This window comes from Tachyglossus aculeatus, chromosome 11 (genome assembly GCF_015852505.1).
Source record: "Tachyglossus aculeatus isolate mTacAcu1 chromosome 11, mTacAcu1.pri, whole genome shotgun sequence".
NCBI classification, from domain to species: domain Eukaryota; kingdom Metazoa; phylum Chordata; class Mammalia; order Monotremata; family Tachyglossidae; genus Tachyglossus; species Tachyglossus aculeatus.
In genome coordinates, this window is record NC_052076.1 from 9932014 (window position 1) to 9944768 (window position 12755).

Below are 12755 nucleotides of genomic sequence, written 5' to 3' on the forward strand. Positions count from 1 at the left end.
TAAAAGTTTACTGTGTGCAAAGCACTGTTCTAAGCACTGGGGAGATTACAAGGTGATCAGGTTGCCCCACAGGGGGCTCACAGTCAACCCCCATTTTACAGATGAGGGAACTGAGGCAGAGAGAAGTTAAGCGACTTGCCCAAGCACTGTTCACTCATTCAGCAGCGTGGCTCAGTGGAAATGATGATGATGATGATGGCATTTATTAAGCGCTTACTGTGTGCAAAGCACTGTTCTAAGCGTTGGGGAGGTTACAAGGTGATCAGGTTGTCCCACGGGGCTCACAGTCAACCCCCATTTTACAGATGAGGGAACTGAGGCACAGAGAAGTTAAGCGACTTGCCCAAGCACTGTTCACTCATTCAGCAGTGTGGCTCAGTGGAAATGATGATGATGATGGCATTTATTAAGAGCTTACTATGTGCAAAGCACTGTTCTAAGCATTGGGGAGGTTACAAGGTGATCAGTTTGTCCCACCGGGGGCTCACAGTCTTAATCCCCATTTTACAGATGAGGTAACTGAGTGAGGCACAGAGAAGTTAAGTGACTTGCCCAAAATCACACAGCTGACAATTGGCGGAGCCGGGGTTTGAACCCATGACCTCTAACTCCAAAGCCCGTGCTCTTTCCACTGAGCCACACTGCTTCCCACTGTTCTTTCCACTTAGAACAGTGCTTTACACATAGTAAACGCTTAATAAATGCTATCATCATTATTATTATTCATTCAATCATATTTACTGAGCGCTTACTGTGTGCAGAACACTGGACTAAGTGCTTGGAAAGTATAATTCGGCAACATATATAGTCCTTACCCACCAATGGCTCACGGTCTAAAAGTCTAGTGAGACTCACAATCTCACTGTTTTAAGCATTGGGGTGGATACAAGGTGATCAAGTTGCCCCACGTGAGGATCCCAGTCTCAATCCCCATTTTACAGAAGAGGGAACTAAGGCGCAGAGAAGTGAAGTGACTTGCCCAAGGTCACACAGCAGACAAGTGGCGGATCCGGATTAGAACCCATGTCCTCTGACGCCCAAACCCGGGCTCTTTCCACTGAGCGACAGGGAAGGGGTCTGCGGGGTTCCCTACGATGGCTTGGTGAAAAATCCCCTCATCAGAAATTGAGATGCAGCCTAGAGGTCATGGGTTCTAATACAGCCTCCACTGGGTGACTTTGGGCAAATTATTTCACTTCTCTGGGCCTCAGTTTTATATCTGTAACATGGGGATTAAGATTATGAGCCCCACGTGGGACAACCTGATTACCTTGTACCTGCTCCAACACTTAGAACAGTGCTTGGCACATAGTAAACACTTTAACAAATACTATCATTCATTCATTCAATCGTATTGAGCGCTTACAGTGTGCAGAGCACTGTTCTAAGCACTTGGGAAGTACAAATCAGCAACAGATAGAGACAGTCCCTACATAACAACGGGCTCACAGGCTAGAATGGGGAGACTGACAACAAAACAAAACAAGTAGACAGGTGTCAATACAAATTATATAAAGGTGAGAAGCAGTGTGGCGTAGCGGATAGAGCCCAGGCCTGGGAATCAGAAGGTCATGCTTTGTGACCGTGGGCAAGTCACTTTACTTCTCTGGGCCTTAATTCCCTCATCTGTAACATGGGGATTAAGACTGTGAGCTCCACGTGGGACATCGTGATAACCTTGCATCTATCCCAGAATTTAGAACAGTGCTTGTCACATAGTAAGTGCTTAACAAGTACTGTCATTATTATTATAAGAGGAAGGAAGCCCATTTATTCATTCATTCGTTTAATCAATCATATTTATTGAGTGCTTACTGTGTACAAAGCACTATACTAAGCGCTTGGAAAGTACAATTCAGCAATAAAGAGCGTCAATCCCTGCCCACACCGGGTTTACAGTCTAGAAGAGGGGAGACAGACATTAAAACAGGCATCAATATAAATAAATAGAATTATAGATATATACACATCAAAACAAGTAAGCAATTATGTAAATAAATAGAATTTATTCCTGGAGACTGGCCCCGCCAGCCCCTTTGAAGACTATGCTTCCCAGAATCCTTCAGGGTTGGGTTTATTTGCTTTTTTTTGGAGGAGGAGGAGTCGGGGAGAGGAAGAAGTGAATTTTCTGGGATGGTCCTGGGATTTAAACCAATCAGGAGGCAGAGGGGGGAAAGAAATTTAAAGCCCGGAGAGGAGAATCCGAGCGCCTCTCTCACTCTTTGGTCCTGTTTTCCTGCGCTACCTGTGTTGTGAGTATGTGGGTTGGCTAGATGTGTTCAGATCAATCAGAGTTTGATCAATGCAACTGGGGTTTTAATAGTGATTTTTTTTAAAAATCCGTGTGGCTTTACGCAGACAGTGCGGATTTGGGGTTAAGATGCTGTAAACTGCCGTTTGACCAGGTTCTTGGGTTGGGATTTTCGTTCTAACACTGGGAAATATTCTGCTGCTGTCTGAACGGTAAGGGTTTGAATTTTGTTTCGGTGATTTTAAATCAGTTCCTCAGTGGCGCTGTCTAGATATCATTGAAAAATATCCGCCTTTACGAGTGGTTCGTATATTGTGCAAGCTCTCATGGAATGCAGTCATATTGTGGCTTGGGGTCTCCATAAGATTTTGCGAAACATAAAATTAAATACAGCCAGCAGCAGTGAATATTTAATGGACACCCTGTGGGTGCATGCATATGAAATACCAACTCGGAAACAACCCCAACTCCAAATAATTAACCATCGAAGAAAAGGTTTTGAAAAAAAGATTTAATGGTATTTGTTACGCGCTTACTATATGTCGACCAGACATTTATTGAGCGCTTACTATGTTCAGAGTACTGTACTAAGCGCTTGGGAGAGCACAATAATATTAATTGTGGTATTTGCTTAGTGGTTACTAGGTGCCAAGCACCGTTCTAACCGCTGCGGTGGATACAAAGTAATCACGTTGGACCCAGTCCCTGTCCCACATGGGACTCCCAGTCCTAATTCCCGTTTTATAGATGAGGTAACTGAGGCCCAGAGAAGTTAAGTGACTTGTCCAGGGTCACCCAGCAGACATGTGGCAGAGTCGGGATTAGAATCCAGGCCCGTGCTCTTTCCACTAAACCGTGCTCTTTCCACTTCCCTGCTGCTAATACAACAGAATTAAGGAAGCAACACGGCTTAGTGGCAACTACATGGGCTTGGGAGTCAGAGGACGTGGGTTCTAATTCCCGGGTCTGCCACTTGTCTACCGTGTGACCTTGGGCAAGTCACTTAACTTCTCTGCCGCAATTACTCCATCTGTAAAATGGGGATTGAGACTGAACTCCACGTGGGACAACCTGATTACCTTGTGTCTACCCCAGTGCTTAAAACAGTGCTTGGCACATAGCAAGCGTTTAACAAATGCCACCATTATTTAAGCGCGTAGTACAGTGCCCTGCACATATAGGCGCTCAAAAAATACGATTGAATGAATTAGCAGACACGTTCTGGCTAGAGACGAGATTCTAGCAGGGGGGAATTTCTCTTTTGTCGTGATGACCACTTTCTGGGCCCACTGCCCTCCAGGAAAAGGATCTCCCCAAAAAGGGCAAGGGCTGGGGGACACTGCCGATTTTGGTGAGGCAAATTCAATCTCCACTTAACTGAAGTAGTTTGAACCAAAGGGGCTCATCATCATATGCTAACGTCTGCCTCCCCGTCTTGAGTGTAAACTCATTATGGGCAGGTAACTACCTGCTAACTGTGTTGTAATAATAATAATGATGGTATTTGTTAGGTGCTTACTATGTGCCAAGCACCGGCGCTGGGGTAGATACAAGGTAATCAGGTTGCCCCACGTGGGTCTCACAGTCCATTTTACAGAGGAGGCAACTGCGGCACAGAGAAGTGAAGTGATTTGCCCAAGGTCACACAGCCGACAAGTGGCGGAGGCGACATTAGAACCCAAGTCCTCCGACTCCCAAGCCCGTGTGTTCTTTCCACTAAGCCACGTTGTCCTCTCACAGGCGCTTAGTAGTTTAGTAATTTGATGGTTATTGAGTGCTTTACCGTGTGCAGAGCACTGTACTAAGTGCTTGGAAGAGTATGATACCATAGAGTGGGTAGATGCGTTCTCTACCCACAAAGAGGTTATAGTTTAGAGGGGGATTCAGGAATTAATATGATTAATTTAAAAACTAATTCATGGTGGGTGGAGAGTTCAGGAGGGTTTTGAAGATAGGAAGAGCTGTAACGTGGTAGATTTGGGGGGAAGGGGTTTCAGGCAAGGGAGGACAATAGCAATTACTGTTTAGGGTGACAGTGAGAACATGTAGTTTGCAAAGAATCCAGAGCTTGGATTAGGTAGTTGTGAGGGAATAGAGGAGTTTGGTAGGCATCGTTCTCACCTACTAGCTCTATTGTATTGTACTTTGCAAGTATTTAGTACAGTGCTGGGCACTCTGTAAGCACTCAGTAAACACCACTGATGGATTGAAGAGGGCAAATGAATAAGAAAGGAGAGGGAAAAGGCCGTGATGGGAGGTTTTTAATAGGGGAAAGATTTGAGCAGAACGACATTTTAGGCAAGCATTTAGAGAAGCAGCGTGGCTCAGTGGAAAGAGCCCGGGCTTGGGAGTCAGAGGTCATGAGTTCTAATCCTGCTCCGCTACTTATCAGCTGTGTGACTTTGGACAAGTCACTTCACTTCTCTGGGCCTCAGTTCCCTCATCTGTAAAATGAGGATGAAGACTGAGCCCCACGTGGAACAACCTGATTACCTTGTATCTACCCCAGTGCTTAGAACAGTGCTTAGTACATAGTAAGCAGTTAAATACCAACATTATTATTATTGTAAGAGGAAACAACGAGGCCTAGTGGATAGAGCATGGGCTTGGGAGTCAAATCAATCAATCAATCGTATTTATTGAGTGCTTACTGTGTGCAGAGCACTGTACTAAGCGCTTGGGAAGTACAAGTTGGCAACATATAGAGACAGTCCCTACCCAACAGTGGACTCACAGTCTAAAAGGGGGAGACAGAGAACAAAACCAAACATACTAATAAAATAAATAGAATAGATATGTACAAGTAAAATAAATAAATAAATAGAGTAATAAGTATGTACAAACGTATACATATACACAGGTATATACAGATGTGTTGGCAGTGACAAAAGAAGACAGACTAGAGAAGGGTTCTTGTAAATGGTTATTGCCTGTGGTAGGGAGGAGCACAGTCTTGCTTGGGAGAACTAAAATGAACTTCAGCAATCCAGTTCCCCTGCATTTACCCGCCCCCTTTAGTAATCGAGGTTTGACCAGAGACCCTGGAGAGGGAAGGAGAACTGGGATTACCAGATTAGTAGCAATAAATTGGAACGTAGAATATTTTCTGATCCTAAATCGAGTTGAAAAGTAACCTAATCCTGTCTTTCTAGACCTGAAAATGTCTTCGTGGGTCAAGGTTACCAGCGTCCAAGGTCAGAGACACGCTTTGGATAAGAGGTGAAGTCAAAGAAGTATTTATGCTAATTGTATTTCATTAGTATTGTACTCTCCCAAGCACTTAATACAGTATTGTGCACACAGTAAGTGCTCAATAAATATAAATGAATGAAAGATCTTCCTTGGAAACATTGAAATTAACTGAAAATGTTGGTGATATCAAAATCTAATTCAGAGGTTTGTCCAGATTTCATTTTTGCTTGTTTCCATCAAAAAGAGCATTCAAAAATGCCTGTAAAATGAATTTAACTCGACAGAACTTGTGAGAGCCTAAAGGGAAATATTCAGCCTGAGCCATACATCACTTACAGTAGTTACATTTTTTTAAATGGATAAGCCAGGTCTCTGTGTCAACAGGACGGGAATTAACTGCAGAATAAATCTTGACAAAATTGAAGTTTATGAGCTTAACCTCTACAGGAGTTCCTCAGCCCAGCAAGTGGTTGGGTTTTATATAGGGTCACAGGAGTTTTGCTGGTGTAATTCAGGTGGTGTAACCAGTTTGACTAAAGCTCCAGTGTCCCTCTGTGAGAGAGATCAGTTCCATGTCCCAAAGGAGGGTCAATATTTTAACTATTTGCCCCTTGCTGTAATTTATACTTAAGTTCCTTTATCCATATTTTCTTCCACTAGTTCAAGGAAACACTTGGGTCTCATAGCAGTTCAGTTTGGTTAAAAGCATCAGAGACAATGAACTGCATGCCATTTTAGAGTTACATTCTGAGGAAATATAGTGTTGGGATTAGAAAGTTAGTAAACCTCAGTTTCCTTGAAGAGGCACAAGTTACTGGTACAATTCTGAGAACATTTGCTCAGAGTTAGCTGTTGTGTGCTACGTTGTAGATGCCAGTTGGGAGGAAAAAGGCATTAGAGGATCATTAATGTTCGTTGTATTTTAGTTCCCATTTTCAGCAAAGGAAAGAACAGGGCCATGGCTACTTAGATAAAGGGAAGATCTTTCATTAATATTCTCATTAAATGCCCAAGAAGCAAGAATGGGTTAAACGCAAAATCGGGATTCCTTGGCAGCTGTTTAAAAAGCTCTCCAAGCATCCTGGTTTTGATATGTGACGTCTAGAGAAGTAATTGAACTTCAAAAAGTCCTTATCAACATTCAGGTTCCACAGATTGTGTTACTGAAATGTATTTTGTTCAGAAACCTTAAATTACACTTTTTTCTTCCCGATGGGAATTCCAGTACCATAGATTTTTTTTTATATACAATTTTTTCAGTCTGTGTTGATTCCGAGAATAAGCTCAGTAAATGAAACAAAAAGAGGTAGGCACTACCCTAATATTACTAGAATGATTTAAAGGATCTGGTACGTCAAGCTAATAGCTCATCTTGGGGACCCTCAGGGCCCCCTAATTAGGAACCTGAAAGAGGTTGCCCTTAAATTCTTCAAGGCTACAGCTTAAAAGCACTTTTTTTAGTCTCTGTAGAGATGAAGCATTTTACCAAAGAATCAGATTAAATGGGTTTAACTTGTAGGCATGGCTCAGAAAAAAAAGACTCCTGTTTTTTTTAATTTTTTTTAAGGTACTTGTTAAACGCTTACTATATGCCAAGCACTGTACTAAGTACTGGGGTAGATACAGGCTAATCAGGTTGGACACTGTCTCTGTCCCACAAAGGGTACGGACCTATGTTCATAGGCAATATGGGAGTGAAGGGTCTTTTTTGAATTTCCCCAAGATTTTTAATCTTAAGTTGATTTAAAGGGCCCGTGTTCTGGTAGAGTGTGTGTTTTCGGTGCACATTCCGGCTCAAACGTGATTAGGGGATGAGGACATGTTCTTCCCTCAATGTGAGCCTTTGGTGTGGCGCATGGCATTTTAGTCGGAATTGCTTGGGCAGGTGCCCTTGGTGTCAGAACAGGTGAGTGCCCAGGTGCAAGTTTTTCCTCTAATACAGGATGTCACAAGAACGCAGTCCTCACATTACAGGCGAGTGGGCCATAACTGGACTAAGGGGGATTTTGAATTTGGGGGTAACGTCTGGAGGAATAAAAATTGGGAACCTGCTTTAGGAAATTGCCCTTCCATAAACACAAGTCCAGAGATGCATCTGGCTTGCCTTGCCACAGGGACTTTAAATGAAGAATGACTTCTTTTTTCTTAGAATTACATTTGTTACCTCTTCTTATTAGCCAGTACGTTACATTCTCACTGGGAATCCCAGGGGTGAAACGTTTTAAAACCAGGATTTTTTTTTTTAAACCAACCTACCTACCATCAGGCACTGTCTTCATAGGGAAGCATCAGAACAGATGCCATGTTGCAAGCTCCCAGGCAGCTAGAGTCAGTTGACAGCTCTTCAGACTTCAGAAATTTTGCTTTTGAGAATGTCACTCCTGGGGTGAGGGGTGGGGAGTATTCATTTGCTCTCATTTGTCCAGAAAACTAAGAATTTTGAGGGAGGCGTCATGGCCTGGTGGATAGACCACGGGCCTGGGAGTCAGTAGGACCTGGGTTCTAATCCCGGCTCTGCCACTTGTCTGCTGTGTGACCTTGGGTGAGTTATTTCACTTTTCTGTACCTCAGTTTCCCCATCTGTAAAATGGCTTAGACTGTGAGCCCCATGTGGGACAGGAACCACGTCTAACCCTATTATTGTGTACCCTGGTGCCTGGCACATAGTAAATTCATTCATTCAATCATATTTATTGAGCGCTTACTGTGTGCAGAGCACTGTACTAAGCGCTTGGGAAGTACAAGTTGGCAACATATACAGACGGTCCCTACCCAATGGCGGGCTCACAGTCTAGAATAGCAGGCTCACAGTCTAGAAGATGCTTGACAAATATCACAATAACAGTGTGGGACATGGATTATCCAACCTAATTATCCTGTACCTATTCCAGCGCTTAATAGAATGTGTGGGATATATAGTAAGCATTTAACAAATACCATTAAAGGGAAAAAAAAGAGGCCCGGGGAACTTTTTGTTTTCAGTCCCATTTAATTGGGTCTAGGGAAGGGAACTGACTACTGTGATGAACTGTTTTCAAATGTGGCGTGCCGTTCATGGCACTAGGAGTTTCGATTTTCGAGTTTCGATATATGTTGCCAATTTGTACTTCCCAAGCACTTAGTACAGTGCTCTGCACGTAGTAAGCGCTCAATAAATACGATTGATGATGATGATGATTTTCCCCCAGATGAGTTTAGGGCCACTGGCTCTGAAGGTGGCTAGAGAACTTGTAGATGTAACTGGTCCAGGGCCAGGGAAGGGGAGGGGTTTCAGGTGAAGCTTGATGTCTCTTGGGGTGGCTAGACATTTTATTCTCCTGCCAAATGGTGGTGTCTGGAGGCTTCCGTTCTTCTGTTGGTCTGCTGGCTTCCAAGTCTCCTGCTGTTTCTCTCCGTGGAGCAGGCTGACTTTCTTGGCAACTTCCAGCGTAGCCTCTGGGTAACCGTATAAGGCAAATGCAACTTCCTTTTGACTCCTTCACATTGAGCCATCTGCTTATTTCCTTCTTGTGGCCTTCAAACTTGGCCAACAGAATCAAGCAAAGGCTTGAGTGAAGCATCTGTGCTTCTGATCCTTTTTGGAGAAGTAATGTGCTATCCAAAATCTCTTTTAACCCTCTCAACTCAAAGTCAGGGAAGGAAAGGAATGTCTATTGCCCCTTTTCTCTTTCAAATACCATTTTAGGGTTTGAGTTTTAGGTCTCATTTTTTTGCAATTCAAGCTTCTGATATACGGAAACTGTTGAAGTGGATCTCCTGTGCGGTACACAGAGTTCTGTAATTGGGCTATTGTTTTAGAAAAGTTGGAAATAATTTTTAACAGCTTTTGTAGTGAGGTAGGGTAATTGTCTGTGTCAGTGAAATCATTACAGCCTTTTTTTTTAACTGCTTACGGACGTGATCTATTACAGTGTGCAAATAATGCTTGGGTACTCATGAATAATGTCACATTTAATTGGTGTTCTGAAGGAGTCATAGCACTTCATGAGGTGGCATCAGATTTGTTTTGCAGCAAAGAGTTGTCCCTCTAAAAGCAGTGGTGTTGGTTGAGCTTAAAGCAGCCTTTCACTACTAACTCTCATTTCTATCCACCAGATAATATTTGTGTGAAATAATCATGTGTGTGATTAGCTCAGCCAGCTAGGTGAAATCAAAAGGGTTTTTTTTATTTGGGGAATGGAAAATTTTGAAATGTTTTCATCTGGCAAATATGGTCCTCCTATTCTAAATCTTATTAAACTACTTAAAAGCTACTGATGTAAGAATGAATATAAAATGTATGAACCCTTTGACTGAAACTATATTATCTTTCTAATGTCTATACTTATAGATTTTTGATGTTTAGATTAACCTCGATAGACTTAGAGTGAACAGAAGCTGAAGATCTATCTTTTGAGGGGTTAAAATGCAAGTGGTGGCTTTCCATCCATAATGCTGAGTCTGTTATTTTTTTTAGCACTCCAGTTTATAAATCATATCCGGTGATTTTTTATCCACAAGATTTGAAGGAATGTGAAGTCACAAATAGGTAACTTTCATTTTTGTAACTTCTTTGCTAATGTCTTTGGAAATTCAAATGTGTTCTTAATGAGTAGGTTTAAGTTTTCATCAGAATAAGCGCACTGAGTTCTGCTATAATGCGAGATATCAATTCATGTTTTGACTAGAACACTTGGAAAATTAGGGAATGTTCACCCGACAGCGAGCGTCTTTCTGGATAGAATGTGGCAGGGTCAGTAGAAACAGTTGAGCCACTTACGTGTGGTGTTAGTCAAAGCGTTGAGCCACTTACGTGTGGTATTAGTCAAAGCGTTGAGCACTTACATGTGGTGTTGGTCAGAGCATAAGTGCTACAACACAATTTTTCCTTAATGGCCTAGTGGAAAGATCCCGGGTCTGGGAGTCTGGGATAACCTGGCTTCTAATCCTGGCTCTGCTGTGTGATTTTTGGGCAAGTCACTTCACTTCTCTGGGCCTCAGTTTCCTCATCTGTAAAGTGGGGATTAAATATCTGGTCTCCATCTTTGACCATGAGCCTTACATTAGGTAGGGCTTGAACCCAACTTGATTATCATGTATCTACCCTGGTGCTTAGTTGTCACAAAGTAAGGGCTTAACCAGTGTCACAGTTATTATTTAGCATGAGTTTCAGCAAGACAGTAACAGCTGCATCAAGGAGCTGACAGTACTTGTGTGGACAGCTTCAGAAGGTAGCTCAAATCAAATGATAATGGTAACAAGATGTTAGTCTTCCTAGGAGTAAGGATATGGTAAGCAAATGATTATATCATTTTTAGAATAGATTAAGAGGAAAAGTTGGCCTCATCTATTAGGTTGAGCTTACATTATGCTTTAAGGAGAATGAATTTGAAGTAATAAATATAGAGCACAGGCCTGGCAGTCCTCGCTTGTGTACTGTGCAGCCTTGGGCAAGTCATTTTGTGCCTCAGTTACCTCATCTGTAAAATGGGGATTATGACCGAGCACCATATGGAACATAGACTGTGTCGAACCTGATTATCTTGTGTTTACCCCAGTGGTTAGTATAGTGCCTGACATATAAGTGTTTAACGAATACCATACTAATATATATTGTGTGTGTGTGTTTTCTTGGACACTATGGTACATAGATCTGTTTTTTGGATATTGGAAAAGATTCCAGGGGCATTGTTTTGTAAATTAATTATGTGGCAGATGGATAAATTTATAACAATGTCCTGGTAAACAATTTCAATTTGCTTAATATAATTCAGTCAACGGACAATAGGTTGAAGCATTTAGAAAGCTGAATTTTACCTAAATATGTCACCCCCTGCCTTTCCACCAATAAACAATAATTCTTTATAAACTGCTGAAAGAATAATTGACCTTTGGCAAGTGGCAGAGATGTTTATCTAGGAGTACATCACTCTATTTTTGCTACTAGTAGAATTTCCTGAACCAAGTTTGATTTGGTTTGTTCGCTAAACCTTGACAGTGCTACTCTTGTTCTTGAATTAAGAATGAGAATCTGTGTTGGATAGATAAATAATTCACAACTGTAAAATGCTTTCCCTGACTGTACAAGTGTCAAGTTAGGGAGTTAACATCTCTCCAGTAACAATTCAGTCAAACCTAGGCTACCTTCTTGATTACATCAAAGCCATGTTCGGTTTGCTTCCAGAATCTCACTAGCAAGAGCCTGAAGCCTGGATTAACTTTAGTTCAACCAATCTGTTCACCTGAGGGAATTCTCCCACCCATACCATTTCAGGGAAAGGGAAGCAAACAAGAAGGGGAAAAGGCTTAGAGAAATTGGTTCTGCAACTCCTTGTTCATTTTAGGGGCTTCTAAGACATTTTTCTCTGGAAAAGCAGCTACTGACTTCATTTTGGGGGGCACTAAATTGGTCAGAGCAGACCATCTGGAATATTATTTTGTCTCAAACTGCCCAGTTTGTCCCAGAACCTTTCCACTCCTTTTTTTTTAAATAAAATAATATGCATTAAGCATGTACTGTGCCAGCCACTGTAATAAACGCTGGGTTAGATAAAAATAATCAGGTTGAATACAGTCCATGTCCCTTGGGGGGCTTACAGTTTTCATCCCCGTTTTAAAGATGAAGATACCCGAGGCACTGAGAAGTCAAGTGACTTATCCAAGGTCACGCAGCAGGCAAGTGGTGGAGCCCGTAGTAGAACCTAGGTCCTCACACTCAGGTTGGGTGCCCTTTTAACTAGGCCTTACTGGTTTTCACTTCTAAGTGGGCACTTCCTCTCCCTCGCAGATTTCAGTGTATTTAAGATCAGACAGATTTAATTTTGTCATCTTCTGACTCCTCCCAGACCTCAACCCCTTCATTCGAAATTGGGCTATTTCAATCAACTTGAGCAGTTTTCAAAAATTTGGCCAAATTTCCAATGGCAGAACTTGTATATCCATAAATTGTCTGTGCCAGAATCTGGGAAATGAGGTCTCACGGGTCCATCCCTTATTAGATGCCATGTTTCTTGCTATTTCTTTTTCCTCTTCTTGAGTCTTTTTTTCAATGGTATCTAAGTGCTTACTATGTGCCAGGCACTGTACTAAGCACTGGGGTAGATCAGGTTGGATACAGTCCATGTCCTACTTGGGGCTTGACGTTTTACATTTTACAGATGAGGTAACTGAGGCACAGAGAAGTAAAGTGACTTGCCCATGGTCCCACAGCAGACAAATGGCAGAGCTGGGATCAGAACCCATGTCCTTCTGATTTCTAGGCCTGTATTTTATCCACTAGGCCATGCTGCTTCTCTTGCCTACTTGCTGAAATCCTTAAAATTTCAGGGAGTAT

At 42.2% G+C, this 12755-nt stretch overlaps 1 protein-coding gene across 5 annotated transcripts in view; it reads left to right on the forward strand.

The window, feature by feature from the left end:
- Nucleotides 1–12755, forward strand: part of NCOA5 (nuclear receptor coactivator 5) — a 126210-nt gene that overhangs the window by 100941 nt on the left and 12514 nt on the right. For 3 of the 5 annotated variants that reach the window (XM_038753344.1, XM_038753340.1, XM_038753343.1), the window contains exons 1-3: nt 2100–2252; nt 5404–5470; nt 9900–9971. In XM_038753344.1, the coding sequence (XP_038609272.1) occupies nt 5412–5470; nt 9900–9971 (131 nt within the window). In that variant the 5' untranslated portion in view covers nt 2100–2252; nt 5404–5411. Of the gene's footprint in view, nt 1–2099; nt 2253–5403; nt 5471–9899; nt 9972–12755 lie in introns of those variants that run through there. The other 2 variants (XM_038753341.1, XM_038753342.1) reach the window with 1 other exon arrangement.